Genomic DNA, 24,755 nt, shown 5'->3' with positions numbered 1-24,755 from the left:
TCAGGTTCATTTGGGTCTTATTGGGAAAGGGGCAGTTTAATTGGCCATTTCCCCGAGCTTGCAGCTTGCAAGTGGCAGGTCCCTTTAAACTATCAGCTGGCAGGAGGCAGGGGGGATCCCCCCTTGCTGACTGACAGCTGATAGTTTAAAGGGACCTGCTGCTTGAAAGTGGCAGGGCCCTTTAAATGGCCTACAAACCCCAGCTCCAGCTATTAACCACTATTTCATAAGGAATCTACAAAATGGACTAAATTTAGACTGAACTGGGAACTGCCTGGTTCACAGCCCACATCCTTCATTAGTCAATAGACTGAGCAAAATTTGGGTCTAGTAGCACCATCAAGACCAACTAGATTCCCAGAGTATGAGCATTTGGGAGTCAAAGTTTTGAAGGTGCTACTAGATCTGAACTCTTGCTCTTCTGCTGTAGACCACCATGGCTACCTACCTGAAACGAGTCTATAGACTGTCCATTTGTCCTTCCTACTACACATTCCAAGAGAGAACCAGTGAGCTGTAGTGGTTAGAATGTTGGACTAGGATCCAGAAAACTCAAGTTCAAATCCCCACTCTGTCACGGAACTTAACTGATCAGCCTAACCTATCTCACAGTCTGGATACTGTGAAGATAAAAAGGAGGCCGGAGGACCAATATTGTAAGCCATTTGGGGTCATCATTGGGACGTAACAAAGACATAAATTTCAAATAGTTGCTGCCACAGACCTTTCAGTCCAAGAATTCCTGAGCCAGGTACAAGTAACCCAAGGGCTTTGCAAGGAAAAACCAGAGACTACTAGGATATACCTACTAAGAGGCATAGGCTGACATCACCTATTTTAGCACAAGAACCCAACAGAGAACCACTTGGCTCGAGATCAAACCTGGAGAGGCTGCATGTTCATTCACATCAGCAGCTGAACACAAACAGCAATAATTCAACAACAAAACCCAATATCATATCCCAGGTTTGCACCAAGAGCTGCTGAAATCCACAACATGTGTAAAGGATTTAAATCAGAGGGATTATCTCAGTGTGGAACTCACATAAGGCATGCACGGAGTCTCTAACTGTGTTTAATCCTTCCTTCAAATGCTTGCAGAATGGGGCATTTTATATGCCGTGAGCATTAATTGCAGATGTAGTCGTCAAAATGCTTTCCTCCTCACCAGTGGGAGGCTGCCTTCCTTTTAAGACCGCCACTTGCCAACTGACAGTAATTAACTCTGCTCATATAGCTCTACCACGGATGCACAACTAACTCAGTTTAACCAGCAGGATGCTGTATTTAAACATTATTAAAATGACGCATTTATCACAGTCTATAAATGCATCCTTAGAGGGCACGTCATGCTTTAACTGAGTGTGTATGTATAAGCTTAGCATAAAACAAGCTCATAGCGCAGAAACAACATACATATACTTTTGCAGACTTAAGTAACATTATTTTTTATTATTACTTCTTGGTGCAAACTAATGAAGCGATCTTTTAAGCTCATCACTTTCAATTACTTAATTAACATCCTGCCCTTTTTCTAGTACGTGCCACAGCAACCATCATACATAAATGCGTACCGGGCAAGTTATCTAGCCATGTACGTTCCAGTTCAAACTGTTTACATAAGAATACTGGGTTTTAATTTGCAGTGAGATGAAAAATCATTTCCAATCAGTTAATCACATCTGGTAGGCTTTTTTTGTTTGCAAATATTTAAATCTAACGTGTACGTTAGTACGTGTACGTTAGTAACATACACAAGTACATTAGACAGCCAGTATGGGTATAGAGGTTAGTGTATCGGAGGAGGCCATGGAAGCTTGTTGAGTGATGCTGGGCTAGTTACGCATGCTCAGCCTAACCTACCTCACTTAGTTGTTGTTGGGAGGATAAAATGGAGGAGAAGAGAATGTTGCAAGCTGCTCTGAGTCCCCGTTGGGGAAAAAAGTGGGGTATACATTTCTCAATTAATAAATAACATTCCAAGATGTCAGTAAACAGCAATTTCTATTTGAATGATTGGTGGTGATAGACAGTGTCCTCATGTCATAGCTGACTTATGGCGTCCCTGGTGGGTTTTTCATGGCAAGAGACTAACAGAGGTGGTTTGCCATTGCTTGCCTCTGCAACCCTAGTCTTCATTGGAGGTCTCCCATCCAATTACTAACTCAGGCAGACCTTGCTTTGTTTCTAAGATCTGATGCGATCAGGCTCACCTGGGCTATCCATTTCAGGGTATTTGAATATTGCTGGTTGTAAATCCACTTCTGCTTGCCCCAGCCTTTAAATGATGGGCCATCCCAACTGCAGAAGCAAACAAAACTGATGTCTGGGGGCAGTGATATGAAGCAGCATGCTACCTGAGAGGTGTGCCCCAGGATACCTTGCAACACTACAGTTGCAGAGGAGGAGAGAACAACACCTGAACTGAATATGCCTGTACATAATGGAGACCTGATCCCTGCCCATTCAGTATGATTTCAGCCTCATATACCAGGAGAGCATGTCTCCATCCAAGCAAGATCACCGACAAGGAATGATCAACCTAGCCCAGCTGTAAAGAAATTCTACCTTTGTTCAATTCAGAGACTGCTGAATTGCAACTGATATCGAAGCTCAAGACAATGCATCCGCCTGGATCAAATCGAGATTTAGGTGTCCTGTCTCATTACCAATGCTTGTTTCTCCACACCCACCACCCCTCTGCACACCCCACCCTATCCATTCATGCCTGCTCATGGGCTTTTGTCATTTGGCATCTGAAACCACTCCACTCACCAAGATATAAGGACAGACGGACTCGCATTCTAGCTGTATCTGAAGAAGTGAGCTATGACTCACAAAAGCTCATACCCTACCACAAATTTTGTTAACCTTACAGCTGCTACTGGACTCTTGCTCTTTTCTACTGCTACAGACAGATGAAGATGGCTACCCATCTTGGTCTACCTTTGTTCTGGCATCATCATGCTTATTTCCCTTCTCTACATTCAGGGCTTTTTTTCAGCAGGAACGCGGTGGAACGGAGTTCCGGCACCTCTTGAAAATGGTCACATGGCCGGTGGCCCCACCCCCTGATCTCCAGGCAGAGGGGAGTTTAGATTGCCCTCTGTGCTGCTGAGCAGCGCGGAGGGCAATCTAAACTCCCCTCTGTCTGGAGATCAGGGGGGCGGGGCCACTGGCCATGTGACCATTTTCACCAAGGGCGATTTAAACTTTAAAAAACTCCCCCCTTGTTCCAGCTGACCCAAAGTGACATCATTGTGTCACATTGTGTCACATGAGAAGAACATTAGTCACCCTGTCAGCTGCATGAATCATTGGTGATAATTAAACCACTTGTGCTCCCGGCCCCTTCTGCTCTTTGCAACAGGCCAATCTGGGCCCCAATCGGGCTGAATCAGGCCTGTTTGGAGCCCCAATTGGCCTGCTGTGAAGCATGGGAGCATTCCCACCCCCTGCATGATGATCTGTGTTTGCATTCTGGCTGCTTGAATGTAGAAGCTCAATGAAAATGGTATGGTGTTTATGCGCAGTCATATGAGAGTCGTTTGGGATATGGCTACACACCTGATGAAGATCTTGGCAGAAACGGGATTTACATTTAGCCGGCCACTCATTGTGTAACAACCATCTAGAATTGACAAACAATTGCCCTTGGACTGGTTATGTGGGAATTGTTTTGTACAGAAGACAGCCATTCATTGAAGTGCATTATATACTGCCTATCCTGTGCAAGTCTTTAAGAAATTATTTGGATTTATACAATTTTTGTGAATCACAGAATCACAGAGTTGGAAGGGGCCATACAGACCTTATAGTCCAACCCCCTGCCCAATGCAAGATGAGCCTAAAGCATCCCTGACAAATATTCATCCAGCCTCTTCTTGAAAACTGCCAGTGAAGGGGAGCTCACCACCTCCCTAGGCAGCCGATTCCACCTTTGAACTACTCTGACCATGAAAATTTTTTTCCTAATATCTAGCCAGTACTTTTTTGCATGTAATTTCCTAATATCCAACCAGTACCTTTCTGCATGTAATTTGAGCCCGTTGCTTCGGGTCCAATCCTCTGCTGCCATCTGGAACAGCTCCTTGCTGACAGCCTTTCAAATACTTAAAGAGAGCAATCATGTCCCCCCTCAGCCTCCTCTTCTCCAAACTAAACATTCCCAAGGCCTTTCCTCATAGGGCTCAGTGTCCAGACCCCTGATCATCCTCGTCACTCTCCTCTGCACCCTCTCGATTTTGTCCACATCCTTTTTGAAGTGGGGCCTCCAGAACTGTACACAGTACTTCAGGTGCAGCCTGACCAAGGCAGTATAGAGAGGGACTATGACCTCCTGCGATTTCAATGCAATGGTCCTTTTGATACAACCCAAGACTGAGTTTGCCTTTTTTGCCACCGCGTCACACTGACTGCTCGGCCCACTCAGAGCAGTTGAGATAAGATGGCGGCAGCATGATTCATCTGCAAGAGGCTCCAGATAAGCAGTTTTAAATTACCTTTTTACTAGGACATTTTAAATTTTTACCTACGCCACAGTTTTTTGGTCTGTGCTTAGCTGTCTCTCTTTGATTTAACAAATTTGGTCTCTGGCTGGAGTGGGAGTGAAAAGGGAGTGAAGGTTTCTCAGATAAGCATAACGGATGGGAGCCAAAAAACACCGCCGCCCCCTTTCTGAGGAGTCTGAGAAAACTGCTGGTAAACAACTGAAGATGGATTTGTTCTTGACAGAAAACTCAGAGTCTATTTTAAATACCTTTCCCAATTCGAACAGGTTTTCCGTTTTAGATACAGACCAAGAATATCTTTGCGAACAAGAACTCTCCCGGCCAGACAAGGAAGAAATAGCTCGGCAGTTGTCTGCTGTGGAATTATCTCCAACAAGTGTTGAGCCCTCCTCAAGGAAGGAGGTTTTAGGCTCAAAAGATAAAGTAAACGTGTTGGAACTTTTAGCTAAGCAGACCTCATTAATTACTGAGACGGTTGCAAACTTCTTCAGTAAACTGGAGCAAATAAATGGAAAACTTGACTCTTTTAAAACAACATTAAATCGTCTCTCAAAGAAGCTGCTTATTAATTCCCCAAGGCATGATAGTAAGGAAATGCAAGTTAAGACCCAGAAGAAAGATACAGGTGATGCTAAAGCGCCCTGTATAATAGCAAGGAAGCTCTACTCTGAAGTCATGAAGAGCTCTCTCACAGCACAAAAGTTTCAAAAGAAGCCTTTAATCCCTCAGGAATCCTTTTGCAAACCTTCTCGATGTCTTCAACCAAGGAAAGTGGCTATACTGATAGGAAATCAGAAAGCAAATTTTGGCAGATGGAGTAATAAAAGGGCAGTTAAACTCTCTCTTAGCCAGATCTTGAATTGCAAATGTACTGACCTCGATATTGAAGATCTCTATTGGCTGCCAAGCATGAGTTTTTTGAAAAGAATTGTCATCTCCTTTGGGTCAGATAAATTTCCCTCACTGCTCTTAAAAAGACGTGGTCATCTAGAAAAATTTTTGATCTTCCCAATGAGAATGTTTGCTGACACAGAATGTCACCCTCTATGCAGGAGAAACTCTAACCCTACACACTCTAGAAGTGAACCTCGGGTGGTCGGCGAAGCTGGGGATAAGGGAAGAAACTCCTTAGTTCAGTCTAAAGGCACTCATCACTGCCATGGAACCTTAAGTCAATACATCACAAGGCAGAGGCCGAAGCAAAACTTCAGAAATTCCTTTAAGCCATCAAACCCAACTCACACTCAGTCTCCAGATCCACATGGTGACAACGGAGAAGTGGAACTGATAGTACTTGATTCATCATCGGAGCCACAGGTAGTGAACTCAACCACGTATGGTTCCATGCCAGATCTAGAATCTTCTCACAACTCCTCAATGGATGTGAGTTTGGAGCCAAAGGCCTCAGCCGATGCACTCATAGAGCTGACGGAGCATGAATCGGAAATACCTCAAGATGGTCAACCAGGAGAAGAGCAAGTAAAAGCATCAGAGCAAGTTTTGGTGTCATCCCCTAAATTTAGCAATAGAAATGATTATGACTGGGACTCACAAGTTCTTCTTCGCGCTCTTTCCTATCAGGAGTCTCAAGAGCAAAGTACCAATAAATCTCTGGCTCAGGAGTTGCTAGAGATAGGAGTACAAGAATGGGAGACCACCTGTGTGGAAGAGTGCCAGGGATCTCCCGAAAAGGAAACTGCTATCCTCCTTACTCCAGAGAAGTCATCAGAGAGGGCTGGCGAAGCGACATTGAATGGGGATCATTTGGCATTATCAGAAACCAATCCAGTCTTGAGGTCAGATACACAGGCCTTGGCACAGGGGTCTAATAACATCATGTCCCCTGTTTCATATACCAACGTGGCCCCAGCATGACTGGCCTTAGACAGCCACTATCGGAAGCCATCCAAGGTTCTGGAAATGATCTCTTGGAACATAGCGGGTTGGTCTCAATGGCTATCTAGATGCCCTAAGATCCTTTGTCATCATCAATCAGTAGATGTTTTGGCTGTTCAAGAAACCTGGACAGATTCATCCCTGGATTTGGATGGTTTTCTTTCATTCAGTATGAAGGCTGTTATGGGAAAGGGACGAGGGAGGATGAAGGGAGGCCTGGGCATTCTGATTTCAACAGCCCTAAAGGTTTCGTGTATGGAGTTGCAGCCCCTTGAACACCTCGCTATGACAATAGCCCTCCGTTGGGAGGGAAGTTGCCTGATCTTAATAAACAGCTATTTACCACCTTCAAAAAAGAAAGTGGATATTGATAGAAATTGGGCTGCATTGGAGGAGTATGTTTTATCGGTAGTTGAAGCTCACCCTCAAGCAATGATTTTATTGTTGGGTGATCTAAATGCTCGTATGGGACCTGATGATCCCTCCTTAAATGCTAAATTTAAACTATCTTATAGAGATCAAGAGGAGAGGTCTGATAATTTACTGTTACCCAGATCTTTCAAAGATAGACGATCAAACTATGCAGGGTCTTGTTTGGCCAAATTAATATTTAAAACGAACCTACAAGTTCTAAACGGCTCTACTATAGATGATTACCCCGGTAGATTTACTTATATGTCAGGGGGTTCAGCCAGTATTCTAGACTATATGTTAGTATGTACGTCCCTTTTACCTAGGGTTAAGAGTTTTAAAATTTTACCCCATTTGGATGGAGACCATCTTCCTTTATGTCTGCATATATCGGCTTTCTCTCAGGAGTTATATCTTGACACCCACTATCCAATTCAGGTGACCGGTTTAGAACAACAGAGATGCCGTGTTAGGTGGTCAAGCTGTTTGGATAGTCAGTTAAAAGAAATTCTGGCAGCAGAGGATCTTCAAAGTTATGTAGTTGCTTTTACAAATCTAAGCTCAAATGAGGACCCACTTACCTTATATGCAGACCTTGTTAGGAAGTTTATACCCCTTTTGCTAAAGGAGCGAGACCAGAGTGGCAAAAAGCCCTTCAAGTCAAAACCTTGGTTTGATAGAGATTGCTTGGAGGCAAAAAAGGTGCTTTCCCAAGCATTTGTCAACTATGTTAGCCAATATGATGGGAAGGATTCAAATTCTTACCTAACTCTAATAGAAAAGAAAAGAACTTATAAGTACTTAATCAATCTAAAAAAGAAGGAATATGTTAGGGAATCTTGGAAGGCTTTAATTCTAGCGGCCAAAGAAAAAAATTCAGCTTTATTTTGGAGTATGGTCTCAGGTCAAGGGTGGAATAAGAGCTCCTTCATGGAATCATTCATCTCACCGGATAGTTGGGTCTCTTTCTTTCAAAATATGTATAATGATACTCCCCCTCCCCTTCTCGTGTCCACAGTATTCAATGATTTACCTCTGTGGCCTGCGGTTTCGCCAAAAGAGGTGTCATCGCTTATTAGCCAGCTTAAAAGGGGCAAGGCGCCGGGTTTTGATGGTATTTCTCCTGAATTTTTGAAAGAAAATATCGATTGGTGGGCCCCTTTTTTAGCACACTTGTTTACTTATATTGATGCAACGGGAAGGATCCCAAATGATTGGGGAATGGCTGTGGTAGTTCCTTTTTATAAAAAAGGCAGTAGAAAAGACCCCGCAAATTATAGGCCTATAAGTTTACTAAGTGTCATCAGCAAGCTTTATGCCAAACATCTCCTGGAAAAATTTACATCGTGGTTGGAGCAGGATGATATAATGGTCCAGGAACAAGCTGGGTTTAGGCAGGGTAGATCTACAATGGACCATTGTCTCATACTCCAGCACCTCATTGAAAAATATTCTGGTAAGGGACCATCCTCCCTGTATGCAGCTTTTATTGATCTTAAAGCGGCCTTTGATTCCATCTCCAGATCTATTCTTTGGAACAAATTAGAAGCCTCTACTATAGACAGGAGGCTCTTAGCTCTTATACGTGTTCTTCATGAACAAACCTCATTGAGGGTGAGATGTACTGGTCAGGGACATTTAACAGATAAAATCCCCACTTTTAAAGGAGTTAGGCAGGGGTGTATGTTAGCCCCAGTTCTTTTTAACTTTTATCTCAATGATGTGGTGGACCATCTAAATGGGGCTGATCTCCACTCGCCTAAATTGGCACAGCGTCCCATTTCCATTCTCCTGTACGCGGATGATGCGGTCATTTTCTCTAGAACTCCTATTGGTTTAAGGAGAACACTCAAGAGATTTGCCAGTTATTGTAATACCTACAAACTGGACATTAATTATCAAAAGACGAAGGTGATGGCCTTCGGTAAGAGACCTCGAAGTAGAAATTGGAGTATAAATGGCCATATTCTTGAGCAGGTTACTCATTATCGTTATCTCGGAATGATTATCCAAGCTTCAGGATCCAAGGTCGCGCATAGTCATGCATCAGCATGTGTGGGAGATAGATCTGCTCAAAGTATACTGAAGTTCTTCCGCACTTCAGGGGGATATTTTGTGCCGGCAGCCTTAAAATTGTTTAGGGCCAAATCACTAACTCAGATGTTATACGGGTCACTTCTTGGACCACCAACTTCTTGTTTTGCACCTTTAGAGTTAGTTCAATCGAAATTTTTGAGAGCGGTCCTTCAAGTTCCAAAGTGTGTTTCTAATGCAATGGTTCGCCTTGAGACTGGCATGCAGAAAGTTGAAGCAAAGATCACCCTGCATTCCATCTTCCTATGGATAAGGATAAATTTAAATCCTTGTGGTTTATTACCCCTAATCTTAACTGATGATTTTCAGTCCAAGTGGATGATTGCCACTAGACAGAAAATCAGGGCAATAGGATTTTCCCCTCAAGTACTTCTCATGATGGGAAGCGATCAAGCAAGGCAAATGGTTAGGCAAAGGATAGATGATATTGAACGACAATCCGACTTACAAGGCACTCCTGCTTTTATAGCTCCTCCTAGTAACAGATATATTTCTGCACCTGCTTCTTATTTATCCATTCTGGAGGTAAATAATCTCAGGAGAGCGCTTACTTTGGCCAGATGTTCTGCCTTACCCTCTGCTGTTCTGGATGGCAGATTTAACAAGATTCCTTGGAATGAGAGACTATGTCCTTGCATACTTGGGGAGGTCGAAACCCAGGAACATGTTTTCCTGAGATGCCCTTTCTATAAGGAAGCACGTATGAGATTTATTATTCCCTTTCTGGATGGTATCTCTGAACATTCGGATAAGAAAAAATTAGAGAAACTGCTGTCAAACTCCGATTTTACTGTATTACACCAGATAGCGAAATTTTGTGCTCTGGTCGTTAAAGCCCATTAGAGCCTAGGCCTCCATTTCAGTTGCTTGCTTAGAACTATGCTGACTTCCTGGTTTTTACAAATTTTGATAGATATTAGGAAATTATGTTTTTAAATTGTATATACTTATATGCTTCATGTTTCAAATGGTTGTAAAATGTGCACTTAAATTTTATGGTTAACGTACTGGCCAAGTGCTGTAATAATAAATTACTACTTACACTGACTGCTCATATTTAGTTTACAGTCCACTGCTACTCCAAGATCTCTTTCACATACACTACTACCCAGAAGTGTATCCCCCATCCAGTATTTGTGCTTCACATTTTTGTGGCCCAGATGTAATACTGTGCACTTATCTGTGTTGAATTGCGTCCTGTTCACAACCACCCACTTCTCCAGAGTATTCAGGTCTTGTTGAATTTTAACTCTATCTTCTTGGGTGTTTGCCTGCCACTCCTCCCAATTTGGTATCATCAGCAAATATAATGAGTAGCCCATGTACCCCTTCATCCAGATAAATGATAAAAATATTGAAAAGTACCGGGCCCCAAACCGAGCCCTGCGGCACCCCACTGGACACCTCCCTCCAATCTGATGAAACGCCACTGACCACCACTCTTTGGGTGCGGTGTTAGCTGCTTTTGACTAGGTATTTTGAGAAGGCAATTCAACACAGTTAAATTTCACAAGAGAACTTTGTTTAAATTGTAGTAGTAAACTATCACGGTGGTTATCCCTCATTCCACCACCTCCGCATTCCACCACTCCGCATTCCACCACCTCACTCCCACCTTGTTCTCCAATCAGGTCTAGGAGGGCGTGGCCCATCTCTCTTTGCTAAAGTGAGCCATTTTGGAAGACAAATTATCTGGAAAGCAGGATGTAAATACAATGAAAAATAAATAAGCATCCAGATCACAGGGTCAATGTCAGTGGATATGAATTTCCCTGCAAATTACACCTGACCTAAACACTCAAAGCAGGTAAGGTCCATTCCAATGTTATCATTTTGTGATCCTGCTTGTTTCTTGAGGAGCTGCAGACATTTCATATGTTTGATTTTCACAGGATCTCAGCAGGACAAAGAGACTCAGCAGGTTACATCAGCTTATGTATTCGCTTTTTCAAAATGTGGATATGGGTTAGTGCAAATTCAAACTTAGCAATTCTTGTTACATTGACAACCTCTGCCCTGGAACTAGTCGATGGTATTTCTGGCTGTGTTTGAAAATTGCCGTTGGGAACCTTCTAATTTGCAAATCCAAGGTTATGTACTTTGCTAATGTAACTTGCATCCAGCTGACTGACATGATAGAGCAATTGAAGTGGGGTGTCTGTACTCTGTATCTACTTTAGTGCATGTTGGGTAACTCGCTTGTATAAACAAAGTCCACAGTTTTGAGGCATAAATGCTCAAAATTATATTCAGTCATTGAATTGCACTGGCTACCTGTTCCTTTGTAGAATGGGGAAGTAAGAAAAGTGCAATCCTAAAGAGACTCTAGTCTAATCCCATTTATTTCAATCATCTGTTAGAAACCATTTGATTGTAAAGTTGTTTATATTTTACATTTTAGGTATAATGCATTTTACTGTAATTATATTTATATGCATGTAATTATATTTGTATGCATGTTTTTTTTTTTATTAAAGGTTTTGGATTGTGAAGGCATATGGCCATATACAATAAATCTCTCTTGTCTTGTCATTTATTCCAATGGCCTTAGACTGGAGTAACTCTGCTTAGAATTGCACTGGAAATCAGATAAGGGAAATCAAATATTCAGATTAATTTGATTTGTACACTTAAAAACCTGAGACCTTTCTGTTATCTACAGATAAACTAAACATACTATATGCAGGAGATGGCATCTTGCTTCCACTTCCAAGAACCAATTTTCTGTTCTGCATATTCTCCAAACCTGGTCTACACTAGGGACACCCACTTGAAAAAAAAGTTTTTTTTTTAATTTGGATTTTGAGAAGGGTCTAAAATAAATAAATATTTATTTATTTATTTCAAATTTGTATTCCTCCCTCCCCGTGAGTGGACTTAGGGCAGATAACAACATATTAAAAATACAATTAAAAATTCACGTTCGTTAAAAACAACACATTTAAAACAGGATGGTGGACAGCCTTCATAGGGAGGAGTCAGATTTATACACCCCTTTTTTCCAGGCTGGCGGAGGCCCAGCCTCAGCCATATCCCTGGCAGAACAACTCTGTCTTGCAGGCCCGGCAAAAAGATAATAGGTCCTGCCGGGCCCTGATTTCAGCAGACAGAGCGTTCCACCAGGTGGGACCCAGGACCAAAAAGGCCCTGGCTCTAGTCCAGGCTAGGCAGGCCTCCTTGGGGCCATGGACCACCAACAGCTGTTTGTCCCCTGATCGGAGTGTCCTCTGGGGAATATATGGTATTCAATGGTATTCAAGCCACATTGTATCATTTTGCAATTCAGGCTTGAGTTTTTCCAGACTTATTTGGGTTCCATTATTCTCTATGGGGAGACTTTTGGTGAGCTACAATGGCTGTTTTTCAACCAAGCGACACCAAAATTGCAGGGAAGCTAGTACTGCCTGGCTACTAAAGGACCCCCTCCCACCAATTTTAAGCAAATTGGATTACGGGGTTCAATTCTACAGCCCACAAACAAGATGCCTCCAGTGATCTTACTTGCAGAAGGGGAAAGGGCTCGGCCCCCACAAAGGAGGAACAAAAGGAGAAGGAGCCAGCCGGACTTGCAGTTCCGCTGGGCCCTGAATATGGCTTGCCCCAGCCCAGAGCTGCCTTCCCTGGGCCTGGGAAATTTGGAGAATCAAAGAAAAACAAGGTGTCTGCTGTTTCTGGTAGTAAGCACCCAAACATGAAAAACTATATAGATTTTTCAATAGAGCGTTTTCTGTAATATCCCACACTCATTGACCCTCTGTTGAGAGAGCAAATTGGAAAATCTGATAAATGTAAAGTTATCTTCCTGTTGGCTACTCAGAAACAAAACTGTAGCCAAATTTTTGTATCTTGCATCTATGAGGCGAGTTGTGTATTTGTAGACTGAGTTCTGGTTGTGTCGAGTGTTTTTGTTAACATGGATGTAATTAGGGTTGCCAGACCCCCGGTGGGGGCGGGGGATCCCCCGCCCCCACCCTCCACCCCTGCCCCTACTTACCTGGCCAGCGGGGGGGGGGCGCACCTTCCAGGCGTGCCCCTCTACGGTAATGCGCGCCCCCACGCACAGCAGCCACCAGGATCAGGCCTGTTTTGGTCTGGATCAGGACCCCTGTGGAGCGCGGGAGCATTCCTTTGCTCCTCAGGGGCCCACAACGGACCCGATCCGCGTCAAAATGGGCTCACAGAAGTGATGTCATCACGCTCGCAGGAGGATGCACGCTTGCATCATGCTTGCACCCCCCCCCCCTCCCCAGGTAAGAACCAGGCCCCAATCTCCCGCTGGATGTAACCCTAGATGTAATGCTGCATTACAATAAAGTGTTTTCTGTAATGTCTGTGAATTCCAGATTTATGTAATCGTTCTGTAAAATCATGGCAACAACCCGAAACAGCAATTTTAGTGTATATTTTCAGCTTGGGAATTCCAGAATGCACATCCACAGTCTACACAATATATGAAGTGGTGAAACTATTCCTGGATTGTCCCATTTTAGGCTGCAGGTGTCAGTCATGGGAGATTGAATACTCCCTCCGACAAAAAAACAAAATGACTACATATTTAAAAGTATCACGTTAAAGAACATGTCTAGGCCAGAAGCTGTCTCCCTGACATCTAGTTTTCTAGGTACAGGGAGTGCATTCAGTCATGTGGTTCCCCATATGAAATGGGATAGTCCAGGAATGGCTTTACTGCCTCATTTACTATTTGTATAGCTTGGTCTTGAGATGGGCTATGCCCTTATGTGTATTGGAGGTGTTTACCATTGAGAAGTTATACCCTGAAACAGTAGCCCGCCTGTTCCCACATTACACTAGCCATCTGCAGCAACTTCTCGGGAATGATGCGGTTTCACCAGAGCGCTGTTTGAAAACCATTTCTATATAATGGCTGATTCCGCACCCGTTGGATAATGCACTTTCAATGCATTGTCGAAGGCTTTCACGGCCGGAGAACGATGGTTGTTGGGGGTTTTCCGGGCTGTATTGCCGTGGTCTTGGCATTGTAGTTCCTGACGTTTCGCCAGCAGCTGTGGCTGGCATCTTCAGAGGTGTAGCATCAAAAGACAGAGATCTCTCAGTGTCTCTCAGTGACACTGAGAGATCTCTGTCTTTTGGTGCTACACCTCTGGAGATGCCAGCCACAGCTGCTGGCGAAACGTCAGGAACTACAATGCCAAGACCACGGCAATACAGCCCGGAAAACCCCCAACAACCATCACTTTCAATGCACTTTATCAGTCGTTTGAGGTGGATTTTTTGTTCCGCACACACAAAAATACATTCCAAATGATCTATAAAGAAGATTGGAAGTGCATTATCCAACGTGTGCGGAATAACTCAATGTGTTGTGATTTTCCTAGATTCTAACCAACAGGGGAGCAAACGGAGAGTTTAAAGCTGCTTTCTGGGAAGTGTTAACATTTTAAACAATGAACTCACCTGGCCTTTATAATACTCCTTTACTTCAGGCGTAATAGAGTCGAAATCTCCACTGATGTAATCAGGCAAAAACCTGAAAGAGACGGAGTATTTATTTCTTATTTCCTTTTCACCTGATTTCTTTAATTTAAAAAAAATGGTGAAAGATAGAATAGAATTTGGAGGCGGGGAGAATGATATGCAAGACTCAAACAGGAGTATTTGTATCCAACATTGTGGTGCAAAGTGGAGTCAAGTCACAGCTGACTTCTGCCCCCCCCCCCCTTTCTGGGGTTTTCAAGGCAAGAGACTAACAGAGGTGGTTTGGTATCGCCTGCCTCCGCAACCCTGGTCTTCCATCCAATTACTAACAAGGCCGACCCTGTTTAGCTTCCGAGATCTGATGAGATCAGGCTTGCCTGGACTATCCAGGGCATCATTGTTAATAAAAAAGGTAAAGGTAGTCCCCTGTGCAAGCACTAAGTCATTACTGACCCATGGGGGGACGTCACATCACGATGTTTTCTTGGCAGACTTTTGTTACAGGGTGGTTTGCCATTGCCTTCCCCAGTAATCTACACTTTACCCCCAGGAAACTGGGTACTCATTTTACCGACCTCGGAAGGATGGAAGGCCGAGTCAACCTTGAGCTAGCTATCTGAACCCGGTTTCCGCCAGGCTCAAACTCAGGTTGTGAGCAGAGCTTGGACTGCAGTACTGCAGCTTACCACTCTGCGCCACGGGGCTCTTCATTATTGTTAATAGCCACCATTGTTAATATCCATTTTTAGATCTGTAGAAAAATGTTACAGCCTGAATCAATAGGATCCTCTAGGAAAATGTAACTGAGGCTAAATGTTTAAGCTTAAACTATTACGCATCATTCTGACTGCCACTCTTATGTCCATCAAGAGACTTTTTAAAAAAATCCTCTCGTGAGCATGTCAAAAATTCTTTTTTACCGCTTTAAGTTTCCAAGACTGTTCAAGGAAATCAAAGTTTAAAGCAAGCAACATTCTAGGAAGCTGAAATAACTACATTTGTGACTCCAAAATAGTAAAGAATCCAATACCACCTTTAAGACTAACCGATTTTATTGTAGCATAAGCTTTCGAGAACCACCGCTCTCTGTGTCAGATGCATCTGATGAAGAGAGCTGTGGCTCTCGAAAGATTTTGCTTCAATAAATTGGTTAGTCTTAAAGGTGCTATTGGACTGTTTCCTATTTTGCTACTACAGACTAACACGGCTAACTCCTCTGGATTTGTGAGTCCAATAACACACTGGAGGGTGGGACAATGGCTTTGAGCTAAGATGTGAACATTGTCTTTTTGCGTTGCCAAACTTTCCAATAATGAAGGGATGGATTACAACTGAAAGTAGAATAATTCTACGTCAAAGGGAAGCATGCCCATAAGGATGGGGAATTGTCTCAGCAATATGTGATTAAATCATCTTGTATGGTTTTGATTTCATCTTAACCTGTCCCTTTGTTCTAGGAAACACTGTCTATGTAACCAATCAGGAGGTTAGACTTTTTCTCAGCATGGGGTAGGTGGAAGAGCTGAAAGCTTGGCCTCTGACCACTGTTGTTCGCTCTATGCAACATCACAAAAGAAACAATAATGTGATTTAACATTTGTAGGCAGAGCTTCTTTTCAGCCAGAATGCAGTGGAACTCATTTCTGGCACCTCCTTTGACCTTCCCATCAGGTCTTCAGCAACAGTGCTCTAATAGCTCTACATGGTGCTAAGAGGATAAACAAAGGAAGCATGAGTTCTGGCACCTCTTTTCAAGAAAAAACACTGTTTGTAAACAGCCATATAATGGGCCTCAAGTGTTGGGAAGGGCTTTGTTCAAGTGCTCATCAGGGCTTGGAAAAGGTAAGCTGACCCACCTACCTGTCAGGAAGGAGCAGGTGGGTGTCCATGATGAAAAAGGGCTGTTACAATGCAGAGAAGTGATACAGAGAGAAGCAGACAGAGGCTGAACAGTCAAGAGGGTTTTCTCTACCTTTTCTTGTGTGAAAAACTTTCCCTTTATTTTACTCCCACCCGAAAAATGGCTTTCGTCTAAGTTTTTCCATTTTATCTCCAGGCCTTCACATCTTTGATCTTTGGTATGATCTTTTCCAAATCTTTGGTACAATCTTTGCAGGAAGTGTGTACTCCAAGCATGTTATCCTGCCTTCTGGAAAGTACAACGAACATTTTCAAAGGTCTCACCTGCATCAATGCAGTTTCCCTTCTGTCAGTCCCTTACAGCTGCCATTTTCACCACCGCTCGACTCAAGGGTTTTTTGAAGGCTTTTTAAAAAATTGGTAATTTGGGTGCATGGTATTCCTTGAGAATGAAAAGCTTATTCCCCAGTTGTCTCTTCTCTCATACCCTTTAACTAATTCAGAGCATTTTTGGATATTCATCAACCGTGGTTAGAGAATGAAGGAATCCTCCATTTACAGAGACAACCAATTTTTCCGTAACTGTTCTATGGGCTACCAATGAAGTTTGCTCTGGGGGGGTGCAAGAAATTAGATACGTTTGTCTGGGGCCCAGCCCCTGAACTTGCCAGAGGAGGGGGAGGGGAGGCAGCTGGCAACAGAAGGAGAAAGAGAGAGACCCCAGTCTCAGGAGAGCAGAGCAGCAGTCAAGCCACAGAGGGTCAGAAGGGGCAGGTAGAAGCCAGCTAGCCCCACCCTCCAGTGGGAGGCTAAGAGCCCTGACAAGGGAAGTAAGGACAGCCAGGAGGGGACCAGGTCAGAGGGAGAAGGCACAAGAGATAGGGACAGCCAGACTGACAGCAACCTTACCAGCAGAAAGGCAGCAAAAGCAGCACAGGGTCATGCCCCAACCTGCAAACAGGGAGGAAAGGAATAATAGGGGGCAGCTAAGGCAGCCTGAAGCTTGGAGCAGAGGAGGCTTCGCAGCCAGCCAAGAGAGCACAGCTGTAGCTGCCCAAAGCAGCCAGGCTAGCTACCCGAGGTGCAGCTGCTCGAGGCAGCCCAGGCCAAGGCTAGAGGGCTGGCAGGTGTAGCCAGGAATGAGAGAAAAGATATAAGGGAAGTCCACCCACAGGGCAGGGTGGGTTTTTGTGTAGGAGCGGGCTGGAGGAGGGAGAGGGAGAGAGGGAGAGGGAGAGAAAACCCACATCACTGGCCACAAGGCTGGGAATGCCTCTACAAGCTGATCTTTGCGGGAAATCCTACAGAGAATGGTCCCCTGATGGAACATCCAAATGACCAATATGAGACAAGAATGGCAAGAAAGAAGCCCGTAAAGGGTTTGAGAAACTGAAAACAAATGAATATCTAGTGACATTCACAGTGTCATCCTAAGTACAGTTATAACCTTCTAAATCCATTGAATTCAACAGGCTTAGAAGGGTATAAGTCTGCTTAGGACAACGCACTAAGCACAAAGTAAAATATCATATACCAGTGGTTCCCAGCTTTTTTGATATGATGACCCAAAGTCCAAATTTACTTTGTATGGTGACCCATCCTGGGCTGGCCTAAGAGATTGAGGGGGGGGGCACACAGGGTTGAGGAGATGCAAGAAGATGACAGATGTCAGCAAAGAAGTAGGTGGCAAATGGCTTAATGCAGTACATCTCCCACAACATGTAGAGGGTAGTAAGGCACTGCTAGGGGCTGTGTAAGCGGTTAGGCTGCTATGGGGCAGTGTTAAGTCAGAGACTATGCTCACACACACCTCTTTCTCTCCTTCTCTCTTTTCCATGTGCTGAACAGCTCCCACCGACTCTCCAGCCTTTCCTCCCCTTCTCTCACATACTATCATAACGTTCCTGGTTGTCAAACAACTCTCCCGCCTTCATTATTGTCATGAAGGGGGAGGGCAAGGCGAGAATGTGAGAAGCTGGAAAGGAAGGAGAGGAGAGAAGGAGAAGGGCGCAAAGGGCAGGAGCAGCTATTAGGGACCCGTTTTCAGAGGCTTCATGGCCCACTTTTGGGTCCCCCAACCCACAGGTTGGGAAACAATGCCATATATCAAGGCTTCTTCATCTGGCACACAAGTGTACACTTTATTAAGATCTGACCCTCACAAATGGCAGAGAATTTCATCAGCAACATTAAGCGCAGAACCAAGGTGTATGATGAGGACAATGGTCCAGCTTTTTGCGTTTTAATTGTTGTAATTATGCTTCAGTTCTACCTTAGAGGCATTTTTGTTACTTTTTTGCTGTTTAATATGATTCCAGGTCTGACTGTTCCATTAAAACTAACAGAAACGATGACGTTGGGCACCTGGTGCTATTTTTCAAAAGCAGCCGTCATAAACAAAAACACTTTTCTACATTTCCCTTTGATATCTTGAATAGGACAATTTCAGATCAATCGAGCCGTTGTGAGCCGGTAGTCATCAAGGCTTATTTGCCTTTCAGTCTTGTCAAATGGGAATCAGTCGCATACCTCCTACATAACCACACTGTCTATTATAAATTAGTCATTCACGTAAAATGCTACATGACTGTGCATTTAATTTGGTTTTCATTTTCTCCGTAATAAATGACTAAATCAGAACTGTATGGAATCAGGAAAGGTTGGTTAATCAATTTGATATTATGAAATATTCTTTTTCCACAATATTCTTCTTCCAAAATACTCTTCCACACATGAAAAGTATATTATGGTTCATTGTAGAATGACTGCCCGTGCAATAAGCAGAGGAATATCCTTCCAAATCCATTAAAATCAAAGGCCTTAGAAGGGTTTAACTCTGGCCGTTTTCACACTGCTTACCAGCCACAGAACATTGTGCCGAGCTCCCGGAACGACAGTGTGTTCCCGGTGTGATTCCAAGACGCTGTCGTTCCGGGAGCTTGGCGCGATGTTCTGTGGCTGGTAAGCAGTGTGAAAACAGTTTCTGTTTGGGATTGCACTGTGCATTAGTTGGTGATACATGAGAAAAATTATGGTTGATTGCAGCTAAAAACTCCAAGAAATGGGAAGGGAGGGGATCAGTTCATTAGAAGGAGGTTCCAATATCTAGGTCTCTTGACTACCACCAAGGAGAGGCAGTTTCAACAATCAGAACTAGACATGGGCATGAACAGAAAAAAACCTGAACATGGTGTTCATTCTTCGTTGCCATCCACGAAAAAATGAACATTGACGAACATGATCTGTTCACAAACATGTTCGTTGTTCGTGGGGGCCAGCAGGCTCTCCTCCAGCCATCAAGATCCCTACCACACCGCTCTCAGAAACCCTACCTGAGCAGACAGCAGGAAATGTACCAATAATAAATAATAGCTTGGCCCTAGAGCCTGGCAGCAGCCCTGGGACTTGAAGGGGTAGATCCCTACCGCACCACACACAAAGAAAATTCAAGCTCCAATGAACTCTCCCTGTCTCTCTCTAAAAATGCCAACAGCAACTGTCTCTCTCTCACTGTCTGCAAAACCAGAGCTGGGAGCCCCCCTTCCCCCTTCTCTTTGCTTCCTTGTAACAAATTTGGAGCTCCACACTTGAAAGGAAGACCTGCCTAACAAGCCAAATTGGGCTTAGATTGGGGTTTCCAGGGCAACAGCAGGAGTTCAGACAGAGTTCAGGCAGTCCCTGCCTCCGGTTGCCAAGGGAATTGATTGCAGATGCCAGATTGTCTGGCTTGACGAACAGCAAGGAACAGCAACCAACGAGGCTTGCAATGACCACCTGTTCGTTTAGAATCGGGCCTCACGAACATCTTGTTCGCGAACCGCTGATTGGGCTGTTCGTGGCATTTTTTAGTTCATATTGCTGTTCGTGCCCATCTCTAATCAGGACCAGGCTTGGATTCAGTGTGTGGGAACAAGAACAGAGACAGAAATAAGAAAGTAACAGACACTCTTCCATTTCCAGTTTGGTTTGGGACATCCACTGATCTCTATTTGATCTGTTTACTGGGCAGGACCCGCAGCCGAATTAAAAACAGCCACACAATATGGTGATGTGGGACTGATTGTGATTGGTGATGTGGCAGTGCATGACCACTGCTGAAATCACACCAATGCTACTGTTAGGTAACTGCTCTATTGTTATATCAATGTGGGTCTCTAGGACTGGAACCCAAAGAGTGAAAGACTGGTAGTGCTGATTTTCCCATTCTGGTAGCAGCCACCCATGGAATGCTATTCACTTAGAGCCAAGCTACAAGTGACGCCTGACCCAGGTTGAACACTTGTCAGCTTCCCTCAAGTTTTGATGGGAAATGTAGGCATCCTGGTCTTGCAGCTGTAATGGAGAGCCGAGCTGTAAAACCAGGACACCTACATTTCCTCTCAAAACTTGAGGGAAGCTGACAAGTGTCCAACCTGTGTAAGGCGTCACTTGTAGCTTGGCTCTGAGTATCCCAAACATCAAGGGGGGTTTATCAGAATTAGAAAAGATCCATTCATGTGCAGTTGACTGAGATCAGTCCTTCTGGATCCTGACCTATGAGCAGGATGTGATTATTTTTTTGTGGCGGGGGAGTGGGAGAGAGACCTTATTGATATATCCCTATTTCGCTTTAACTTCTTTCTCGTTGCCTGTAATAAGTACTCCTAAAAGTTAATGATGCATCAGGTCTGGGATTCATAATACCCTCAAACAAACAAAGCCCCATTTTCAAAACCTGTGGGCTTGTTATTCTGTTTTAAACTCTTCACAGCATCTTTCCAAAATATATGTCTTCTTTGCGGTAAACAACATAAGAACAGTGGCATTGGGCTATTTAATTTACTTTAATCACCTCACTTGGTATTTCATATCAACTTATAAATTTTATGTATGCTGGCATGGCTTGTGAAATCTATTTTTTTCTTCCAATTAGCACTTACAATGATCCATTGCACATTCCACAGAAAGTATCATCGAAGCCGGCATTGCGCATGCAGAAACAGATCGGTGCATGCAGAAAGTACTTTCTACAAAGTCTGCAGGGAGGCTGACCTTCCAATCCGACTGGCATAGTGCGGGTTCTTTCGTTCAGTTCATACTCTAACAGTGAAATCCTAAGCAGAGTTTTTAAAAAATCTATTTTCCAGGCTAAGCCCACTGAAATCAATGGGCTTAGACTGGAGTAACCAGGGGTTATTTTGTAGAAAAAGAGCTGGAGGAACTCATTAACATAATTCATCAGCATAACTCATTAGCATATGCCACGCCCTTTGACATCATCAGAAGTATGTCATTAGCATAACTGATTTGCATATACCACACCCCCTGACATCACCTATCCTGGCTGTTTTGGACCCAATCTTGGCCATTCAGGGCTGAAATTGGGCCCAGAATGGTCCGGATCAGGGCGCTGCTGAGTAGGAGAGTGATCCACCACCCGTCAGAGACCCGATCTGGGCCGTTTTGGCCCCAATCCAGGCTGAAATGGGCCCAAAATGGCCAAGAGTCAGGTGGGCGGGGCTACCTGACATGTGGCCTCTTGGGGGAACTGTCGGAACTGCGTTCCTGTGCGTTCCCCCTCGAAATGAGCCCTGGAAGTAACTTTGCTTAGGATTTCACTGCAAGTTGTCATATACATCACACTACAGTTACACCAGTGTGAAGTGGGGGGGGGGAGAGGATGAACTTGATTGGCTGAGATCCAGCTTCTATCTCTGCTCAGCACATCCCTTATCTTAGTCTACCTCAAAGAATGATGGGGAAGAAAATGGGCCTTGTCCAATTGTGAGCTCCCTTGAATGCCTGAGGGCAAGTTGCACAAGCAATTAATCAATGGGAAATGTGTCTGGATGGCAGCCAGCGGATCGCAGCCAAAGTTCCCAGCGCTAACTCCAGCAAAGGACAGAACTTGATAGCTTTCTTTCCACATCTAATGCATATACCGGCAGGGCAGGGCAATAAGTTATGAAATGGATAAAGGAGCCGTGTTTTCTCTTGGTAGAAAAAGAACCACTGGTTATTGCTGTCACTGCATACTCCCACTTTGCCCCCATGTTGTTCTCTAGGGGCCACCAACCCCCTGAAAGCATGATTTCAGAGGACATGTTCTGCTGTGGAAGGAGGAGAGAGGTAGGACAGTTTTGCTTCCACAACACTCCACTCATATTATTCAGGATCCAAGCCAAAAAATGCAACCGGACACTATGGTAATTCTATTGCGGTGCCAGGGAGCAATAACACTGTGGAGGGACATAGTGAGACCCTTCCCATTTTATCCTCCGTTGTGTTCTGGGCACCCCACGTACCATCCAACTGTGCAGAGGTCTGAGCCGTCTGGTTCTCCTTCCTCAAAAGAGTGGAGGAAACTAATCGGCTTTCGGCTGGCTGTTTACACGTGAAAATGTGAACGCACAAATTATACTGACCCAGAGATATTGATGGGCAGCCTCTCTCCAGGGCCTCAGGTCTTTCTCATCAATGGATCCTTTTAACTGTAGATGTCAAGGACTGAACGTGGGACCTTTAGCAGACAAAGCTGTCAGGTTCTGGCAGTTAGATCCTCACACACTCTGGTGTATGAGTTAAAGTTACTTTATTAGAGATCCATCAGTATCAGCAAACATAGACAAGGGTATTGGCAGAAGTGACATGTGTAAAGTTGGAGGGGTTAGTTATAGGGAAAGTTCCCGCCTTTAGGATATGGACGGTTAGGATTCTGGCGCGAAGGAGCCAGAAGGGGGGGAGGGGGTTTGAGACAGGAGGAAAGAAGAACTGTAGGAGAGATGAAGTTATTTTCAGTTCCTAGGAAGAAGCCGGCACTCAAGGACACATTCTCAAGCGGCTGTGAAAACGAAAGTAGACATCACAGCAGGCACCTGTAAGATAAACAACTCCCAGCTAAACAGGCCCCCAATATGCAACTTCACATACTCTCAGAGGATCAGCACACAATACAGAGCAGATGCACTGCTGCTGAGCCATGGTCCCTCTCCCAAAAGGGCTCAATTCACAAATGAATGTGGGAAAACACTTGAGGGAGACCGTTGAATTGGTAGAGGGAACTGAAAAGGGACATGTGCCCTTCCTCCACCGTGGTGTTTCAGAGCCAGCCAGAGTTGATTGTATGGACTGGGGTAAAAATTGTTCTGGCTATAACTTCAGTTACACACAGAACTCTGGTATTGGTAGACCTGGACCTGTTTCTTTGCTTTGCTCATTAAGAGCTCATCTACACACTGTGGCAACATGGTTGCTTCTGTATTGTAACTTCACTCAGCTCTGCTCCAGAAATGTAGGTCTGGGCTCCACCAGCGTGCAGAATCTATGACATCAGCCTTTCTTACCTTTTCTAAATTACTATAAAAGCAGCCGGGGATGGAAGCCACACCGAAGCAGCAACCAAGCTGCTCCTCTAGAGAAACAACTACCCCGGTGAGCAGAGCTGCAACTGGTTAAAGACTTTTTAAAGCTTCATATGTTAACTCGCTAATCAATCTACCCTCCTTGAATAAATACCGCACTATCAAATATATAGATGCCATTTTGGGATTCCTTAATGAAGGTAACAGTTGACTAAGTAACAGACATCTCATTTATTTTGGGGAAGGTCATCTTAGAATGCATTTAATCAATCAAGAGAAGGACAGAGATGATTTACAAAAAAAGGGAAAAGACTCTCTGTACTATGCATCCTTTCACTGTGGGCATCTCTCGGATGTTCACCTTTGAAATCTGTACACAGCATATTAATCAGTTAATTGCAATGATTAACAAAGTCACTGCTGCAGTTATATTCCAGAAGAGCAGCGGTGTTAGTGAGTCCAGTGGAGGCAGCGAGATTGCTGAATTGGAGTTCACTGGCCAACTGGACACAATGCTTTAAAGGAGACCTAGGTTGATGGAATCACTGCACGCAGTAAAGATTTCAAAAGAGGCTTCTAGCAAACTGAACACTACCCTCAAAAGGCTCTGGGTATGCCTGGATTAATGTACACTTAAGGGCCTGAATGGATTGCAGCAACTTCATTTGATGGACTCAGGTATGGTTATCTGTTTATTCATCTTTAATCCTACTTTGTATAACAGTCCGCTCACTAAGTGTGTGTGAGTAAGAGAGAAAGAGAGTTTGTATTAGGGACATGTATTTGGATATTAGTTAACTTTAAAAGGATCAGAAAATTATCCTTAATAGTAAGTAATCCAAATTTTTGTTGGGGGGGGAAGAGTTGGTAACACTTGAAAAAATTTGGACCTGCTATTCTGGTGCTTTGCTGTCTGGCTTAAGAGTTCATGAACATCACAGGGAGGGGAGACAAAGTCAATCAGCAGACATGTAACTGACAGTACACAGATCTTGCCACTGAAGAGACTTTTCCTCATAGGCTTCTATATCAGTGGTTCCCTTTTTCCATGAGCTATTCTGCTATCTACTGCCGCACCAGCTAGAGACAAGGGCTAACATTTTACTTATTCTAGAGTGGAGGCAGTGATGGTGACTTGGAGAGAGGGATACACAAAAATATTACAATCCCTCGCCATTCCCAATGG

At 44.0% G+C, this 24,755-nt stretch overlaps 1 protein-coding gene across 1 annotated transcript in view; it reads right to left on the bottom strand.

Moving 5' to 3' along the window:
• The window catches only part of TPK1 (thiamin pyrophosphokinase 1), a 771,984-nt gene that overhangs the window by 544,393 nt on the left and 202,836 nt on the right, over positions 1-24,755 (bottom strand). The window contains exon 5 of the mRNA XM_054991443.1: positions 14,349-14,421. Coding sequence (XP_054847418.1) covers positions 14,349-14,421 — 73 coding nt within the window. The remainder of the gene's footprint in view (positions 1-14,348; positions 14,422-24,755) is intronic.

This window comes from Eublepharis macularius, chromosome 11 (assembly GCF_028583425.1).
Source record: "Eublepharis macularius isolate TG4126 chromosome 11, MPM_Emac_v1.0, whole genome shotgun sequence".
NCBI lineage: Eukaryota > Metazoa > Chordata > Lepidosauria > Squamata > Eublepharidae > Eublepharis > Eublepharis macularius.
Note: the sequence above shows the minus strand (reverse complement) of the source record. Positions and strands in the feature narration are given on the sequence as shown.